This window comes from Natator depressus, chromosome 7 (assembly GCF_965152275.1).
Source record: "Natator depressus isolate rNatDep1 chromosome 7, rNatDep2.hap1, whole genome shotgun sequence".
Lineage (NCBI taxonomy): Eukaryota > Metazoa > Chordata > Testudines > Cheloniidae > Natator > Natator depressus.
The window spans coordinates 29,536,256-29,554,911 of NC_134240.1; the positions used below are offsets into that span (position 1 = coordinate 29,536,256).

The 18,656-nt window shown below is 52.1% G+C and overlaps 1 protein-coding gene across 1 annotated transcript; it reads left to right on the forward strand.

Annotated features, from left to right (window-relative positions):
• The first annotated feature begins 6,151 nt into the window (after window positions 1-6,151).
• Window positions 6,152-13,296, forward strand: NPAS4 (neuronal PAS domain protein 4). Its single transcript, XM_074959708.1, has 8 exons — window positions 6,152-6,353; window positions 6,754-6,902; window positions 7,359-7,461; window positions 7,875-8,124; window positions 8,827-8,936; window positions 9,030-9,168; window positions 9,655-10,931; window positions 12,164-13,296. The coding sequence occupies exons 1-8, from the start codon at window positions 6,179-6,181 to the stop codon at window positions 12,190-12,192; spliced, it is 2,232 nt and encodes a 743-aa protein (XP_074815809.1). The 5' UTR covers window positions 6,152-6,178; the 3' UTR covers window positions 12,193-13,296.
• Window positions 13,297-18,656: the final 5,360 nt, after the last annotated feature.

The window sequence follows — 18,656 nt, forward strand, 5'->3', positions numbered from 1 at the left end:
ATATGGGGCCTTTCCCCAGTAGGGGGCACCAGCTCTGATCCAGTTCCCAGGCAGGGGGTCTGGCTGGCTCAGGAGGGGGGAAGGGGGAATGGGATACAGGGTCTGTCACTTCTAGGGTGCTACAAGCCTGTGTGGGTGGGGGGATAGCATCCTGCCTGGGCCCATGTGGCAGCATATAATGGCCGGCATGTATGGGTACGTGTCTGTGCGAGAACTCACATGCCAGTGACTCTTAGGGTGTGTTGTATGTCAGTGCATGACAGCTTGTGTGTCAGTGTGTGTTACTACATGTTGGTGCATCGGTTCATAGTGGGGAGTGTTGGTGTGTGTCACTGTTTGTCACTCCATGTCAGTACATGAGGTCCATGCCTGTCCATGATGAGCTCCCCGCAGCGTGAGCCCCGGTGTCTGACTAGGATAGAAGGCAGAGTGCCCCTGTCCTGTTGCCAGCTGGCTGGCACTGCCTATCCCCGCCCCCGGCCTGGCTCTGGCAGGGACTGGCTGTTACGGGGCTGAGTCGCTTCGCCACTCACTAAATCACACAGACTCCAGAGCTATTTTTAGCCTCCAGGTTTCTCTTTTTAGTTGTTTGATTCAGATCCTGAATGAAACACCAGGTGGGGGGGATGAAAGGACCCGGCAGACTCCCAGAGCAGATGGGCTCGGGATCAGCAACCCCACCCCTGGACCCCTCTCTCCACAAGGGGGTGACTCAGGAGTGATGCAGCCTGAGTCATTTGGCTCCCGGATTCCAGCCATAGCTGAGGAGCAGAGCTAGCCAACCCCCCAAACCTGCCCACAGGGCCGTGCCAACCCCTACTCCTCACACACACTGGGGCTGAGCTACTAGAGATGGGTACAAAGAGAAGAGAGGCTATGGTTTTCAACTCATTGGGAGGGCACGAGCACCGCACCCTGTCCAGTAGAAGGCAGCAGGCAGGGAAGGGCTGGGGGGCGGAGGGAGAGGGAGCCTGCAAACACAGCAGCTCATGGGGGTGGGGGGCTGTGTTTGAACTTAGAGGGCACCATGTTAAAAGGGGCACTGCTGGGGTGGAGCTCTTCCTCTTGGGGTAAAATGGCTCCTGGAATCCTGGCCCTGGGACTCCATGGACGATGGTGAGTGGAGCCTGCCCTTTCCATAGCACAAAGAAAAGAGAGGGAGTGAGGGACATGTCCTTTCCCCTCTAGGCAGCACTGGCTGCGATCTAGCTGCAGACTGGGGGCAATGGCTGAGTATAAGGCTCTGGCAATGGGACATAGGGCCTTTCCCCTCTAGGGGCACCAGCTCTGAGCCAGCTCCCGGGCAGAGGGGAGTGGCTGGCTGAGGGGCGGTGGGCTGTGGGAGATGAGCAGAGGGGCTGAACAGGCCCCAGAGCCCAAACTCTGGGCAGGTGGTCATGGAGTCTTGCTTTGGCACTGCCCCGGTTGGAGACCTTTCCTGGGATGCCGAATGCTGCTCTGGTGTCAGCAGGGCTTTAAGGTCCCCTAGTGCCAGACCCCATCCAATAGCTGACTGCCCAGCCCAGGCCCAACCCTGCTCATGCAAAGTGATGACCCCCAGGGAGCCGCATTTATCTCAGCAAGATCTGGTCCTGCAGCTTGACCCAGAGACATGGGGTCATATCAGCACCACAGCTGGCCCTGGGGTGGGTGCCCTGGGCCTGCCCCACAGCACATCATCATCCAGAGCTCCCAGCCAGTGGTCTTTAGCCACTCACTCACCCTCTGGAGGGACTGGGCTGGGACCGGCTGGCACATGCGACTCCTCCCCTTGCCCGCACCCTGCCTAGTAAGAAGAGAAGAGGTTAACCTCTAGTGCCCTGTGCTTCAATACCAGGGCAGTAGTTGCATGGGTGATGTCTGGTATATAGAGCAGGGAGCTAAGGGGTCATGACTCCTGGGTTCTATCCCCAGCTGTGCGTGGGGTCTAGGGCATTAGAGCAAGGGAGCTGGGGGGCCAGGACACCTGGGTTCTATCCCTGGGTCATTCCATTTACCAAGGCACTGGGTGAAAGGTGCTGTTTACTTGCCACACATCCTTGTTGTGCCTTCTCCTAAAGTCAGAGACTCCCAAAAATAGATTTTCTCAGCCTGGGATGGAAGCAGCCATGCGGCATTGGCGGGGCACTGGCTGCCTCTCCCGGTGCTCAGCTCTTTCCTTTTATAGGAGTTAAGGCTTCAGGTCCACCCCCACAATCCAAAGACTCTTTTCTTATTCATGATGCGCCCACTCAGCTCTGAGCTGAGCTGGGTTACGCTGCGAGGGCACAGCCCTAGATAACAGGCTGACGTCGGAGCTGCAAGCCAAAAACAGAACAAAGCTCCCTTTGTGTCTATTTATAGCATCACATTCCTAAAGGATAGAAAGCTGGTGGCTGTCTTCCCACAACTCAGATCAATGGCGTCCTATAATACACCCAAGAAAGCTGACTCCCAGCCCCCGCCCCCCCTTCTGACCACTAGATCCCCCACTGCTCACAGACAGAGATGCTGGAACTAGAGGTGCTGGGGGTGCTGCCGCACCCCTTAGCTTGAAGTGGTTTCCATTATATCCAGGGTTTACAGTTTGGTTCAATGACTCTCAGCACTCCCATTATACAAATTGTTCCAGCACCCCGGCTTGCAGAACCAGGCATAGGACCCAGGAGTCCTGGCTGCCAGCCCCCCCTGCTCTAACCCATTAGACCCCACTCCCCTCCCAAATCCAGGGATAGAACCCAGGAATCCTGACTCCAAGCTTCCCCTGCTCTATCCCAATAGATACCCCTTCCCTTGCTCTAGTGGATTACAGCAGGGTGGGCTGGAAGCCTCAGGACTCCTGGGTTCTGTTGGCAGCTCTGGAAATGCCAGGTTTAACTTAACTACCATCTTACAAAACAGAAGAGTGAAGAAATTCTGCAATAGGCTCGAATCCACAGAGGGCCCCGTCCCTGCACAGGGAATTCGCTGAGACTCGTTGTTGTACATTGCACAATGGTAGTGAACAGACCATTTGAGAAACTAGAGACAGGGCCTATCCCTTAAAAAGTGACTTTGGAAAGTCCTATAATTCCTTAAACTGCCTAAATAAGGAAAGCAGTGTAAAATGACCCATACACAGCAGCTCTCGTGTGGGTGCTAAGGGTGCTGTGGGTTCCCCAGTTCCCTGCATCATTAGAAATCAAATAAGTGTGCTATTAACTGTCACAGATTTCCAAAACAGGTGCAACGGGCTTTCTGGGCAATGAAGGGTTATTCAGCTCTGTACTTTCTTTCCTAATATGGAAGACGAGATTATGCAAAACCTAGCTACCCAATTTAGGTTACTCCATTGAGCGTGGCGCTTCAGCTCTGTCACTGCTTTTGACACAATTGCTCTCCTAACAATGTGACACACACACACACACACATACAGTGTGGGACTTCTTTGGGCTTTTCAGAAGTTGGCTTCATTTTTATCCCATTTTGAAAAACATTATTTGAATGGCACTAAGATTAGCAAAAGCAACCCCCCAAACTTGCCCAGCATTGCTCTGTGGAAATGCTCTTAACACCTGGAGAGACATGCTACCTGGACGGGGTGGGGTGGGGAGGCTTAATACAAGGCCTCTGTATGGAAAGGCAAAGAAAAAGAGAACAACTGCAACCATCAAAAGGAGTTAGTTGTTCACAGATTGAAAAGACACTTTTAAGGAATGTATCAAACATATTCCTTGAGACAATGTTTTGCATATTTTAGATTAGATAGCTAGATAGATGGTATGGATGGGTGGCTAGATAGATGGGTAGATGGTATGGGGGGGATGGTATAGGGATGGATAGCTAAGGGGGTACATAGATGGAGTGGGGATCTACACATAGCTGGCTAGATGGAATGGGGATGGATATATAGAGGGGTAGATAGATGAAAGGGGGATGGATGGGTGGATAGAGGGGTAGATAGATGGAAGGGGTTGGATGGATAACAGGTAGATGGTATCAGAATGGATGGATATATAGGGGGTAGATAGATGGAAGTGGGATGGATGGCTAGAGGGGTAGATACAAAACTACTTAAATCCCAGGCAGACTGCAATGCAAAGAGCTACAAAAGGATCTCACAAAACTGGGTGACTGGGCAACAAAATGGCAGATGAAATTCAATGTTGATAAATGCAAAGTAATACACATTGGAAAACATAATCCCAACTATACAGATAAAATGATGGGGTCTAAATTAGCTCTTACCACTCAAGAAAGAGATCTTGGAGTCATTGTGGAGAGTTCTGTGAAAACATCCACTCAATGTGCAGCAGCCGTCAAAAAAGCTAACAGAATGTTGGGAATCCTTAAGAAAGGGATAGATAATAAGACAGAAAATATCATATTGTCTCTCTATAAATCCATGGTATACCCACATCTTTAATACTGCTTGCAGATGTGGTCGCCCCATCTCAAAAAAGATATATTGGAATTGGAAAAGTTTCAGAAAAGGACAACAAAAATGATTAGGGGTATGGAACAGCTTCCATATGAGGAGAGATTAATAAGATTGGGACTTGTCATCTTGGAAAAGAGAAGACTAAGGGGGATATGATAGAGGTCTATAAAATCATGACTGGTGTAGAGAAAGTAAATAAGGAAGTGTTATTTACTCCTTCTCATAACACAAAAACCAGGGGTCACCAAATGAAATGAATAGACAGCAGGTTTAAAACAAACAAAAGGAAGTATTTTTTCACACAACACACAGTCAACCTGTGGAACTCCTTGCCAGAGGATGTTGTGAAGGCCAAGACTATAACAGGATTCAAAAAAGAACTAGATAAGTTCATGGAGGATAGGTCCATCATCAGCTATTAGCCAGGATGGGCAAGGATGGTGTCCCTAGCCTCTGTTGCCAGAAGCTGGGAATGGGCAGCAGGGAATGGATGACTTGATGATTACCTGTTCTGTTAATTCTCTCTGGGGAACTTGGCATTGGCCCCTGTCAGAGGACAGGATACTGGGATAGATGGACCTTTGGTCTGACCCAGTATGGCCATTCTTATGTAGATAGATGGAAGTGGAGAGGATATATAGAGGGGTAGATAGATGGAAGAGGGATAGAGGGATAGATAGGTGGAAGGGGTGGATGGATAGGGGGTAGATAGATGGAAGGGGGATGGATGGATGGAAAGAGGGGTAGGTAGATGGAAGGGGTGGATTTATAGAGGGGTAGATAGATGGAAGATGGATGGAGGGATACTGGGATAGATAAATGGAAGGGGTGGATGGATAGAGGAGTAGATAGATGGAAGGGGTGGATGGATGGGGTAGATAGATGGAAGGGGGATGGATGGATGGAAGAGGTGGATTTATAGAGAGGTAGATAGATGGAAGAGGGATGGAAGGATAGAGGAGTAGATAGATGGAAGGGGTGGATTTATAGAGGGGTAGATAGATGGAAGAGTAATGGAGGGATACTGGGATAGATAAGTGGAAAGGGTGGATGGATGGATGGATGGATGTAGAGGGGTAGATAGATGGAAGGGTGGATTTATAGTGGGGTAGATAGATGGAAGAGGGATGGAGGGATACTGGGATAGATAAGTGGAAGGGGTGGATGGATAGAGGGGTAGATAGAAGGAAGAGGGATGGAAGGATAGAGGGGTAGATAGGTGGAAGGGGGTGGATGGATGGAGAGAGTGGTAGATAGATGAAAGGGGGATGGACGGATGGATAGATAGATAGGATTAAATTAGATTCCCCTACAGAATACTTCACCAAGAAGTCAGTGTAAGAGTTAATGTTTGACTCTGGGAAGGAGCAGGGGCAGACTTAGCCTGGAGCTAGGTGTGATTCCAACAGTCAAGTCTCTCCTCTAGCTGCTTTTCTCCTAATTCGGTGCAGTGTGTTTCTGTGCCTGCCTCCTCCACTCCCCCTCCCTCACTTGATCACGTCACTGAGGAGAGAGTGACGTGTGGCTCCCCCAGCACATAGAAGGAGGGGGTAGAGGGGAGGGGGGAGCAGCTTCCCAGCCATGTCCCTCCATTGATCTGAGCAAATCTTCCCGCCCCACTTTCCTTACCATGCCAATGCCCACACTCCCAGCAGCCTATAAAAGCCGGGATGCAGGCTGAGGCTCTCAACCAGATCTGCCGGCAGGAATCTGGGAGCCACACAGCCAGCCAGACGGACCGACCGACCGCCGCCAAGCGCCGAGCGTGGAGAAGCCCAGATGTACCGCTCCACCAAGGGCGCCTCCAAGGCGCGGCGGGACCAGATCAACGCCGAGATCCGCAATCTCAAGGAGCTGCTGCCCATCCCGGAAGGGGACAAAGTCCGGCTCTCCTACCTGCACATCATGTCGCTGGCCTGTATCTACACCCGCAAGTCCATCTTCTTCGCCAAAGGTAACCAGCACCGAGAGAGAGAGAGAGAGTGTGTGTGTGTGTGTGAGCGAGGGAGACGCGTTGCCTGGCTGGCACTGGGCAGGGAGAAGTGAGGGGGCAGTGTGCCCGGACGGACACCTGTTAGACACCAGTGCCTGGTGGGTGTCCGGCTATGGGGCGCCTCCAGCCAAGGGGGTCGGGGTAGGGGTAAAAGGCTCGTGGCACTGTCCGTGGTGCTGAAGTACATGGCCTAGGGGCACTGAGTCCCGGTCGCTGTCCACGGTGCTGCCCAGGTGGCGGTGGAGTCGCTGTCCGTGGCTCTGAAGCGGCAGGCTGCTGCGGGTCGCTGTCCATGGTGCGGCCGGGCTGCGATGCATGGAAAGGGCTTTGTATCCTGACACCCGCTCCTCTTCCACAACAGGTGCCCTGGGAGGGCTGGAGAGCCTGCTGTCATCCCAGGACCTGGAAGAGTTCGTGCAGACGCTCCCAGGCTTCCTCCTGGCGTTCACCGGCGAAGGGAAGCTGATCTACGTCTCGGAGAACGTAGCAGAGCACCTGGGACATTCGATGGTAAGGGCTCCGGCGGCGAGCCGGTGGCCGGGCTATCTACCACCGACTCTCCCGCTCCTGTACATACTACAGAGTTGGGGGAGAGGGGGTATGTGTATGGGGGTGGATGGATAACTAGAGGGATGCATGTGGAGAGAGAGAGAGAGAGAGAGATGCATGTGGAGATAGATAGATAGATAGATAGATAGATAGATATTTCTAGAGTTAACCAGTGAGGATCTCACTGTGTATTTCCCCTGTGCCTGTTGTTAAGCAGTGTTTCTAACACAGACACTGATAGCTTGTGAAGCATAAAAACACAGCTCCCTGGCAAATGCCGATCTGTGTTATATGACCACACAGAAATCCTGGCACAATGATGTGTGTTGCCAACCCTTGGGCTTCAGCTCCGAGCAGCCTGTTCCTTGTGTTGCATGACAGTGTGAGCTAACATCTCGCTATTACCTCACCCCCCAGGTGGACCTGGTAGCCCAAGGAGACAGTATTTACGACATCATTGACCCCACCGACCACTTTGTGATGAGGAATCAGCTGGCGCTGCCCTCCCCAACTGATACAGGTGGGTCCTTGTGTGATTGGGGCTTGCGTTGAAATCATTCTGCATGCGATGCCACTTGGGAAGAGCATGAAAACTGAGAAAGAGCAGAGCGGAGGATCTGAGCAGCTGGCCAAGGAGGGACAGAGGGTAGAGACATCTATACAGAGTATGCAAATGGACATAGAAATGAGAGAGAGCTCAGATACTATGGAAATATGAGAGGGGGAGATGGGTGGGTGGACGGGCTTATATAAAGCTGGGTGGATAGCTAGAGATGGGCATGGGAGGATAGATTCACTCCTGTACTAATCTAATATTCCTGGAGTTGACACTTCCCAGTGCATTAAGTTCTTCTGTGAGCTCCCTCCCTGCATGTCAAGACTCCCTACGTTTGCCTCACACACTCACCATCTTCTCCCCTTGCTGATTTCCAGACCGCTTGTTCCGGTGCCATTTCAACACCTCCAAGACTGTGCGGCGCCAGAGCGCGGGGAACAAGCTGGTCCTAATCCGGGGCCGCTTCCATCAGCCACCACCCGGCTCCTACTGGTCCACCAACCCTGTCTTCATGGCCTTCTGCACCCCGCTAGAGCCCAAGCCACGGCTCAGCCACAATTCACTCTTCCTGGCCTCCTTCGAGAGCCGGCACAGCAAGGACCTGGCCATCCTGGACATCTCAGAGAGGTGAGGAGGGGCTCAGCATTCAGCACAGGGGGAGGAGGGACCTTCTGGCATGTCCTGATTTAGGGCACAAGGAGTTGCGTGAAGGGGTTAGGAAGAAAACCAGGGAGTGGTTACCCCATCTCTGCGGGGTGCCATGAACCCTGCTCTGGGCATCTGTAAAAGTTGGGGTACCAGGCTAGATGGGCCCCTGGGCTGAGTCTATGAACCACGGTCCCTGATCATGTCAGGAGCTCCACAGATGCAGAATGAGAGACAATCCCTGCTTCCTCTGTTCAAACATCAGGAGGGGAAACAAGGGCAGCAAGAGTGGGAAGGACTTTGGGGGAGGGATAGCTCAGTGGTTTGAGCATTGGCCTGCTAAACCCAGGGTTGTGAGTTCAATCCTTGAGGGGGCCATTTAGAGATGTGGGGCAAAAATTGGGGATTGGTCCTGCTTTGAGCAGGGGGTTGGACTAGATGACCTCCTGAGGTCTCTTCCAACCCTGATATTCTATGATCCTATGACTGTGGCCCAAGCTGAGTGGCACAGCTGGCAGGAGAACCAGGAGTCCTGTCTCCACCTCTAACCCACTAGACCCCACTCCCTTCCAAGTGCCAGAAGTAGAACCCAGGTGTTCTGGGCCCCAGCTCGGTGCTGCTCTGGGGGTCGTTCTCCGCTCCTCGTGAGTGCTCAGTGGTTTCCTCTGCTTGGCTCCCCTGCAGTGTGATCTTTCATCTGGGCTTTGAGAAGAGTGAGCTCCTATGCCGGTCGTGGTACAGCCTGATGCACCCAGAGGACCTGAGCCATGCCTCAGCCCAGCACTGCCGCCTGTGTGAGTATCTCCTCCTCTCCACCCCGAGCGACTGAGGGCTGGGCTCCAGAGGATCCATGACACTAACCCCCTGCCCTCTTTCTCCCCCTGCAGTGGGCGATGCTGGTGAGCCACAGGTGGAAATGGTCATCCGACTCCAGACCAAGAATGGTGTCAGCTGGGTTTGGATCTACTCCCTGGCATGCATGGAGAGCGCTGAGATCCCCATCACCTGCCAGAACTACATCATCAGGTAACTGCATGCAACCAGCCTCTTCCTGGGTTACAGGGCCCCGAGCCAGACAGCGCTCCCCTCACTGAGAGGCCTGGGCACTCAGCAGCTTCTGGGATCAGGCCCTGATTTGGTTTGGGCTAGAATCCAGGAGCCCAAGGCAGGGTTGGGGATCCCATTGAACTGGGTGTTGCATAGCTCCTGACAGAGATCAGGGCCCCATTGTGCTGCATGCTGCACAGACCCAGCACGAGAGATGGTCCCAGCCCCAAAGAGCTCACAGTCTAAATAGACAGATGGTGTGAGGGGAAACTGAGGCCCACAGAGGGGGAGGGGTCTGCCCAAGGTCAGGGGCTAGGAATAGAACCCAGACATCCTGACTCCCTGTCCAGAGCCTGGTCTGTGTGTCCGTGGTGCAATAGGCGGGTGTATTTGAGAGCCCTGGGCTGGGGGGGGGGATCACTCCTGCCAGCTCCAGCACTAACCCTGCCTCCCTTTGGTCCCCAGTGACTCGGAAGCCTGGTGCCTGCGTCAGCAGCTGGCCTCAGAGGAGCCGCAGGTGGCCTACGTGCTAAGCGCCGCGCCGCCCTGCTCTGAGGGGCTGCTGTCCCCGGCGCAGCTCTCCAGCCCCGACCAGGTCTTCACGCCCCTGTCCGGCACACCCACCAGTGCCGCCCCGGTGCCCTCCTTCGATTTCACCAGCCTGGAGTATGCAGAGGGCGCCAGCCTGAGCCACGAGGGAGCATCGATGGCCATGGAGCTGGGCAATCTCTCCTCCATGGAGGAGGCCCCCAGCTCCACCCTGGGACAGCCAGGCAAAGACACTGAGTTCAGCTATGTGTTCTTCCCCACTGCCTACGAGCCGGCCTTCCGGAGGGACAACCCAGGTGGCTCCGGCAAGGACTTTGTCTGCACGCCTCCCTACACGCCCCACCAGGGCTGCACCTTCATGTTTGGGACCCAGGAGTCCTACCCTCCCAACACAGCCACCTCCCCTCCCACCACCACTTCCACCACCACCACTTCCTCCGAGCTCCTCTACCCTCCGGAGAACTGCAGTGCTCTCTATGAGAAGTTGCCGCCCACTCCTGACAGCCCCGGTAATGGGGATTGCACCGTCATGACGCTGCCGGAGGTCAGAGCCCCCCTCTATATTGATGTGCCCATGGTGCCCGAGGGGGTGCTCACCCCGGAGGCCTCGCCCATCAAACAGACCTTCTTCAGATATTCTGAAAAAGAAAAGACTGAGATTGACCTGCTGGCCAGGCACATCAGCTGCTTGGCGGAAGACTTCAGCTCCTTCCACTCCACGGAGCTCTCTCTCCAGGCAAAGCAAGGCCAGGTCAGCCGCAGCTCCTCCCTGCCGGCCGGCATGCCCAGCCCCTGCCTGGACTTCCAGCCCCTCAAGAACTGGAGGAGCATTGACTTCTCCTTCCTCTCCTGCCCAGAGGAGAGCCTCCTGGAAGAGGACACCGTGGAGAACCTTCTCCAGGACCTGCCCACCTCTCTGTTCGAGAAGAGTGGCACCGGTGTCCGCTGCCCCCTCCACCACCACTTCTGTGGTGGGAACGTCAGTAGTCCACTAAGCTTGGACGCCGAAGAGAGCGGCAGTGGGACCTTGGCTCCCTCGCCCTCCACGGACCTGTCTCCAGAGGAGCAGTGCTTTCTGGAAGAACTGGCCTCCTATGAAACAGTCTTTGAGGCATGTGCCTCAAGGTCGCCCTGTGATGGGTTAGATGAGTTGTATCAACTCCAGAGCCACCTGCAAGACAGCTTCCATGAAGGTAAGGGGCAGAGGCGGTGCCAGCTGGGGGCGGGGGGGAGGGACCGGGTCAGTGCAGGAATTCAGGCTGCGTGGATATGGACTGTAGGGATCCCCTGTTGGCCACCCATTTGCCCCCACCATGGGGCACATCACTCTTCCAGGGGGCCAACCCTGCACTGCAGCACATCTGCCACCAGTTAAGGCACGTGCATGCTGCCCCCTGCCCTCCAAAATGTAACCTGTCCCTCCCCGGTTACACGTCCCACGGCTCCAGTTCGGCTGTGTGACCATTTCCAAGGCTGCTGCCAGAGCACTATGTAAAGGCAGCTAGGCTGAGATCGAGGGCCCCATCGCGCCAGGCACTGCACCAACCCTGACTGAGATCAGGGTCTCCGTCAGCCTGGGCACTGCACAGATGCAATCCCTGTCCCACCGAGATCACAAGCTCTAGACATAGGCGGGATTATCCTCCCCATTTTACAGATGGAAACTGAGGCCCAGAAAGAGTCAGTGACTTGCCCAATGTCACATGGGGAGGCAGTGGTGGAGCTGGGAACTGAACCCAGGTGTCCTGAGCACCAGCCTGTGGCATTCATCTCAAGGCCAGCATTGCAAAATGGTGCTTCCACTTGGGGACAGCACATGAGCAACTTGCAAGGGATTGAGAGAGTCAGGGTCTGACTCTAGTGGGTTAGAACAGGAGGCTGGGAGCCAGGACTCCTGGGTTCTATCCCAGCTCGGAGGGGACCAGTGGTTAGAGCAGGAGGCTGGGAGCCAGGACTCCTGGGTTCCATCCCAGCTCGGATGGGACCAGTGGTTAGAGCAGGAGGCTGGGAGCGAGGGGACTCCTCGTGTATCCCAGCTCGGGAGGGGAGTGGGATCTAGTTGGTTAGAACAGGGAAGCGAGGAGCCAGGACTTTTGGTTTCTGTTCCCAGTACTGAGTGAACCTGGACTAGTGGTTAGAGTATAAGATCAGGACTCTTGGGTTCTACTCCTGACCCTATCACGCTGCATGTGTGAATTTCCCCCTCTGTAAACGTAGGGGAGAATAACCTCTCCCAGGTAGCTAGCCTGGGAGGAACGTTGTGGAGCAGGTCGCCCTCTAGTGGAGATCCATGAGGGGGCTGGTCCTAGCTCAGTCATGCCTGACAGAGGTTGGGGAGACCATGGTCTGGCTTTGTGGTGGGAGCTGGCTGGGATGCCCCGTTCCCTCTAACCCCCCACCCCCTTTGCTTTGTGTCTCCCTACAGATGGAAGCGAAAGTGACCCTTCGTTCTGAAATAAGTCTGTGACTTACTTCACCAAGTATGGCATATTGTCATATTTTGAGGAGCTTCTTCCACCTATACTCGAGCTGAGACCTGACTCTGTGCACATCCGGAGTGGCCGCCAGGCTGGGCGTCCCTGGGGTGAGCTTTGGGCGAAGAACTAGCATTTTTATACCCCCCCCCAAAACGACCACCATTGTGCTGTCGAAGCTAGAGTTGCCAACCAGAGCTCTTGAAAGGACCATTGTACGTGGCTTTACACATAGAACTGTATTCACTCGTAGTGAGTATATGTATGTAATTTAATAAGAAATACTACAGTCACCTCTCCCCAAGGCCTGCACCCCCACGTGCATTCAACCCAGTGTTGGAACAAGGCACAGGGGTGCCTGGCTTTGGCCTCCCCACCCCCCGAGAATGGTGGGCGTAGGTGGTATCTAACCTACCGCAGTAAGGGCCCATGGCTGTTCAGGCGTTTTTTGGCAATTGCATTTCTGTTCCTGACTCAAAAAAAAAAAAAAAAAAACAACCCTAGATTCAACTGGCCCAGCTCTGATTTTTCTCAGAGCTTTTGGGCAAAATACAGTGTTTGTGGCTACGTCCATTTCACCGGGAGACTTCTGCTGGGATTCTAAGCTGGGACTGTCAAAGTTGGCTTGATCACAGTCTCTTGCACAGGGGCAGCTGACCAATGAACAAAAGGCAAATATTTAAGTGGGGAGGGTGATTGACAAATGGCCTGGGGATGTGATGGACTCTCCATCATGTGGGCTGTAAACCCAGATTGGGTGACTCTCTCTAGCCTGACCACCAATCACTGGACTCAGTGCTTGGGTAATGGGGTGAAATTCTCTAGCCTGTGTTATCCATTGCAGACAGGATCTGAGCCTAAGAATTCATTACCCTAAGGGACTGACATTCCAGCCCCTGGTCCAGCTTTGAGACTCTCAGCGTTGACTGAGATCGTTGTTCAGCAGGAGTCATTTTAATTGTTGTTTCATTTTGAAATTTCACCCATGAATGTTAACTCACCCTGTCTGGAATAATCCCCTGCAAGCATCTTCCAGATCGGAGCTTAACATTGTCACCAGAATGAGCTACTCAGAATGATTCCTGGCACCAAAAAAACCCCCTCTCCCCCACTTAGGGTGGGCAGGGCGGGGTGAAATATACCAATGTAGAACAGAAATGTTTATAGATATAAATATATATAGATCTTTAATTTTTTTAAAAAAAACCAAAAGAATGATTTTCTAACTTCTCCAGAGTGGGATCCTGAGTTGGGCACAGTCTCTGTGCCATGATACGGATAAGCTGTAAGACATCAGGATCCATGGGGGGTTTTCCCCCCTTTCCTTTCTTTTTGGGGTGTTGATAAAAAAAACAAATAAACAAATGTTAAGATGTGACGCCCAGAGAGGCGCCATTGTCGCTAACCGTAGAGTTGTCTACGCTCAAGTATCAGGATTGAATCCTCTAACTCTTTACCAATTCGCACATTGCCGAAATGTGGAGTATTGTAAGACACATGTATATTTGTATAGGAAAACGACGGGATTTCTTTTTTTAAAACAAAAAAGATCATTGTGTCCATCGCTGTACATATATCTCTATATTATATATACGGATCATTGTGCACCAGGTCATGGACAACGTGGAGTCGTTCTTCGGTGTGTGTCGCTGTGAGTGCATTTGTAATGCCAAAATCTTTGTAATAAAACTGAAATTAACAAAAATGATGTGGGGCATTTCTTAAGCTATCTCCTTGGGAGAGGGTTAGTAATTGTATCGTGAGGCTGCATTTGAGATCAGGGGCCCCCATTGTGCCAAGAGCTACACAGACACTCACCAAGATTGGCAATCCCGTTGCACCAGGCTCTGGACAGACCCCGATCGAGATCAGGGCCCTATTGGGCCAGATGCTGCACAAACCCCAATTGAGCCCAGAGCCCCCATGGTGCTGTGCATTGCACGGACCCTGAGATCAGGGCCCCTATTGTGCCAGGTATCCCCATATCCTGTGAGCCTGAGCAAGGATTTCCTGGGTCTCTGCTACAGGGCATGGCATAGTGGTGACCAAGACCTCCTGGCCCTTCCCTCATCTTAGCAGCACTGCTGCCCCCTGCAGGGTGAAACCAGATGTGTTCTGCTGTACATCAGCCCCCATGTCAGCAGCACCAAGGGCAGGGTGCCCTAGTGGCAGGTTAGTGAACTAGGGCCCCCGCTCTCTGCACACAGATTGGGTGGGGGATTGCTAACCCGTGGCTGTGGTGATACAGCTACCTCTGGAGTGGAGCACAGGAACTGTTTATATCGGGAGTCCCTCATCTGGCACTGAGATGTAGCTACTCCTGGGATGAGGTGGGGGGGCTGATTATACAGGGATCCCTCGCCCGGTGCTGAAATGCGGCTGTCCCTAGGGTGGGGTGTGGGAGCTCTTTCTATAGAGACTCATCGCATAGCACCCAGATGCAGCTGCCTCTGGGGTAGAGTGCAGGAGTTGTATAACTGGCCTAGTGGATGTGGGAAAAACAGTAGACCTGCTATATCTGAATGTTAGTAAAGAGTTAGTCCCCACTGACATTCCCATAAGCAAACTAGGGCAATATGGTCTAGATGAGATTCCTATCAGGCAGGTGCACAACTGGTTGAAAGACCATATTCAAAGGGTAATTCTTGATGGTTTACAGTCAGACTGCGAGGCCATATCAAGTCAGAGCCCTCAGGGGTCTGTCTTGGGTTTAGTACTGTTCAAAATTGTAATGAACGACTTGGCTGGTGACGTGGAGAGTATGCTGATAAAAGTTGCTGGGAGGGGCTGCCAGCACTGCAAGGACAAGATTAGAATTAGAATGATCTTGAGAGGTTGGAGAATTGTTCTGAAATCAACAAGAGGAAATTCAGCAAAGGCAAGTACAAAGTATGGCATGTAGGCAGGAAAAGCAAAGGCACAGATACACCATGGGACTCACCAGCTAGGCAGCGGTACTATGGAGGAGGATCAGGGGGTGATAGTGGATCACAAATTAAATACGAGCCAACAACATGAAGCTGTTTTGGAAAAGGCAAATCTTTTTCTGGGATGTTGTCACCAGCTGACTGGCCCCTTTAAGAGGTAATGGGTCCAGCTCCACCTGGGACTCATTCAGCCCTCCTCCCCAGTGTAGATACCTGGCAGATAGGTTGTGTGGTTAAAATCAGTCCAGGCCCATATTTATTACCAAGTGATTGTTTGGTAATATTCCTCCTAGTGGAAATGGCCACACAAGAAGAAATGAAGAATTAAGCTCTCATCATCTCCTAGATGCTCGGTTATTGGTAGCCTCTAACGGGAAAAAGAAAATTAGCCCAGTCACAGAGAACATAAGAACGGCCATACTGGATCAGAACAAAGGTCCATCTAGTCCAGTATCCTGTCTTCTGACAGCGGCCAGTGCCAGGTGCCCCAGAGGGAATGAACAGAACAGGTAATCATCAAGTGATACATCCCCTGTCATCCATTCCCAGCTTCTGGCAAACAGAGGCTAGGGACACCATCCCTGCCCATCCTGGCTAATAGCCGTTGATAGACCTATCCTCCATGAACTTATCTAGTTCTTTTTTGAATCCTGTTATAGTCTGGGCCTTCACAACATCCTCTGGCAAGGAGTTCCACAGGTTGACTGTGCATTGTGTGAAGAAATACTTCCTTTTGTTTGTTTTAAACCTGCTGTCTATTCATTTCATTTGGTGACCCCTAGTTCTTGTGTTATGAGCAGTAGCAAACAACACTTCCTTACCTACTTTCTCTACACCAGTCATGATTTTACAGACCTCAATCATATCTCCCCTTAGCTGTCTCTTTTCCAAGCTGAAAAGTCCCAGTCTTATTAATCTCTCCTCATACAGAAGCCGTTCCGTACCCCTAATCATTTTTGTTGCCCTTTTCTGAACCTTTTCCAATTCCAGAGGAATTATGAAGAACATAAGAATGGCCACGCTGGGTCAGACCGATGATCCATCTAGCCCAGTAGTTCTCAACCAGGAGTACGTAGAGTTCTTCCAGGGGGTACATCAACACATCTAGCTATTTGCCTAGTTTTACAACAGGCTACATAAAAAAGTACTAGCAGTACTAACTAAAATTTCATACAGATAAATGACTTGTTTATACTGCTCTATATACCAGCATTTCTCAAACTGGGGTCCACTGACCCCTGGGGGTCTGCAAGGGAACTCCAAGGGGTCTGCTGGCTACGCTGATCAACTCCTCCCCCTTCGTCCCAGTGCCTCCTGCACACCGGGGAACAGCTGTTCAGCGGCATGTAGGAGGTGCTGGGAGGGAGGGGGAGGAGGCGGAAAGAGGCGGAGAAGAGGCAGGGCAGGGGTGGAGTGGGGGTGGGAAGAGGTGGGGCAGGAGTGGGGTCTTGGGGGAAGGGGTAGAGTGGGGGGGGCCTGGGGCTGGGGGGGCGGCTTGTGGGGTCCATGAAAAATTTTAAATCAAAATGTGGGGCCTCAGGTTGTAAAGTTTGAGAACTGCTGCTATATACTATACGCCTAAATGTAAGTACAATATTTATATTCCAATGGATTAATTTTATAATTATATGGTAAAAATGAGATAGTCAGCTGCTTTTCAGTCATAGTGTGCTGTGACACTTGTCTGATTTTGTAAGCAAGTAGTTTTAAAATGAGGCAAAACTTAGGGGTACGCAAGGCAAATCAGATTCCGGAAAGGCGTACAATAGCCTGGAAAGGTTGAGAGCCATTGCTCTAGTTCACTATCCTGTCTTCCGACAGTGGCTGGTGCCAGATGCTTCAGAGAGAATGACCAGAACAGGGCAATTATCAAGCGATCCAGCCCCCATCCCAGTTTCTGGCAGTTGGAGGTATAGGGACACCTGGAATACGGGGGCTGCACCACTGACCATCTTGGTTAACAGCCATTGATGGACCCGTCCTGCAGGAACTTATCTAAAAAATATGGGAGATTGAGATTAGGGGGAAATTAATACACCAATTACGTACCCAGCAAAATAGACAGAGAATGGATAGATATTTGCTTACTTTTTACTCAATACTCAGACAAAGTCACCTGCAAAAAAACCTCAGCATGCTTGTCCAAATGTTGTGACTATTAACATTTGATAGACATGCCTGGTCAGTTAAATAGGTGCGTATAGAGATTTCACTCCGTTTATCGCTAGAAGGGACATATTCCAGGTGTTGTAGCAAAGCGCACTCTGTAATATGGTAACACGCTGTTAAACAGAAAGATTTGATGACTACAACCCTGTACAAAAGCTAACTGTTGTAATGATTGTTGGGTTTCTGAAATTTACATGGCAAGGATTTGTAAGCTTGTTAAAACTTCCTACCTAAATACACAAATAGTTTTAAAAAGTCAGTGCAGGCCTGGAGATAAAAAAGAAGGGTCACTGGGGAGCCCAGGGGCTGTGTGTGGGTGCAGAAACAGACAGCTGGAAAGAGATGTCCCTAGGAGATACCTGCTTGCTTGTGACCTCTCCCAGCCCTGCAGGAAAGGACAGGATTAAAAGGGGCCGTGCAGAGAGTTTGATTGAAGGCTGCAGCTGGCCTGAACGATCAGTCAGACCCCAAGGAGGGCTGTGGAAGCCCAGAAACAAGGCTGGGACCTGAGGGCTTAAGGACTAATTTGACATGCTGTAAGAAACGAGACCCCTCACAAAGGAACCCCTGTTTAAACACTCGAGCTGGAGAGTGGCTTCTAACAAGAGGTGGATGAGGTGGGATGGGGGCAATAGAGGGCAGTGCCTCCGCAAGGCTGTGTTGTGCCACATGGGTGTGTGTTCGGGGGTGTTGCCCCATCACTGATGTATTAACAGAAGTGTTGTATGTAGGACATGGGCGGTAACTGCCCCATTCTGCCGGGCACTGGGGAGGTCTCAGCTGGAGAGCTGTGTCCAGTTCTGGGTGCTGCACAGCAGGAAAGATGTGAACAAATTGGAGAGAGACAGAAACGATGAGAGGTTTAGAAAACCCGGCCCGTGAGGCAAGTTTTTAAAAATTGGGCCTGTTTAGTCTTGAGAAAAGACAACGGAAGGGGGACCAGATAAAGGGGTTCACCTATGCTAAGGGCTGTTATAAAGAGGATGGGGATCAATTGTTTTCTGTGACCACCAGGATGGGACAAGTAATCAGCTTATTTTGCAGAAAGGGAAATTGAGGTTTGACATTCAGGAAAACTTGCTAACCCCAAGGCTAGTTAAGCCCCGGGACAGGTCCCACAGTGAGGTTGTGGCATCCCCATCACTGGAGGTTTTTAAGACCTGGTTGGAGAAACACCCGAGCCCGCTGCAGCGCAGGGGGCTGGACTAGCTGACCTCTCATGGTCTCTTCCAGCCCTACATTGCGAAGAGTGTGCTGGGTGCTGCACAGAGCAACCCCCAGCTGAACCAGGGGCCCCATGGGCCCAGCACAGAGACACAGGGAGAGACAGTCCTGGCCTCAAAGAGCT

Excerpts from the sequence above, each read along its gene's own strand:
- NPAS4 (XM_074959708.1), top strand. The coding sequence starts at position 6,179 with ATGTACCGCTCCACCAAGGGCGCCTCCAAGGCGCGGCGGGACCAGATC. Across the intron at positions 6,354-6,753 it reads GTCCATCTTCTTCGCCAAAG|GTGCCCTGGGAGGGCTGGAG; the intron begins GTAACCAGCACC and ends CTTCCACAACAG. Across the intron at positions 7,462-7,874 it reads GCCCTCCCCAACTGATACAG|ACCGCTTGTTCCGGTGCCAT; the intron begins GTGGGTCCTTGT and ends GCTGATTTCCAG.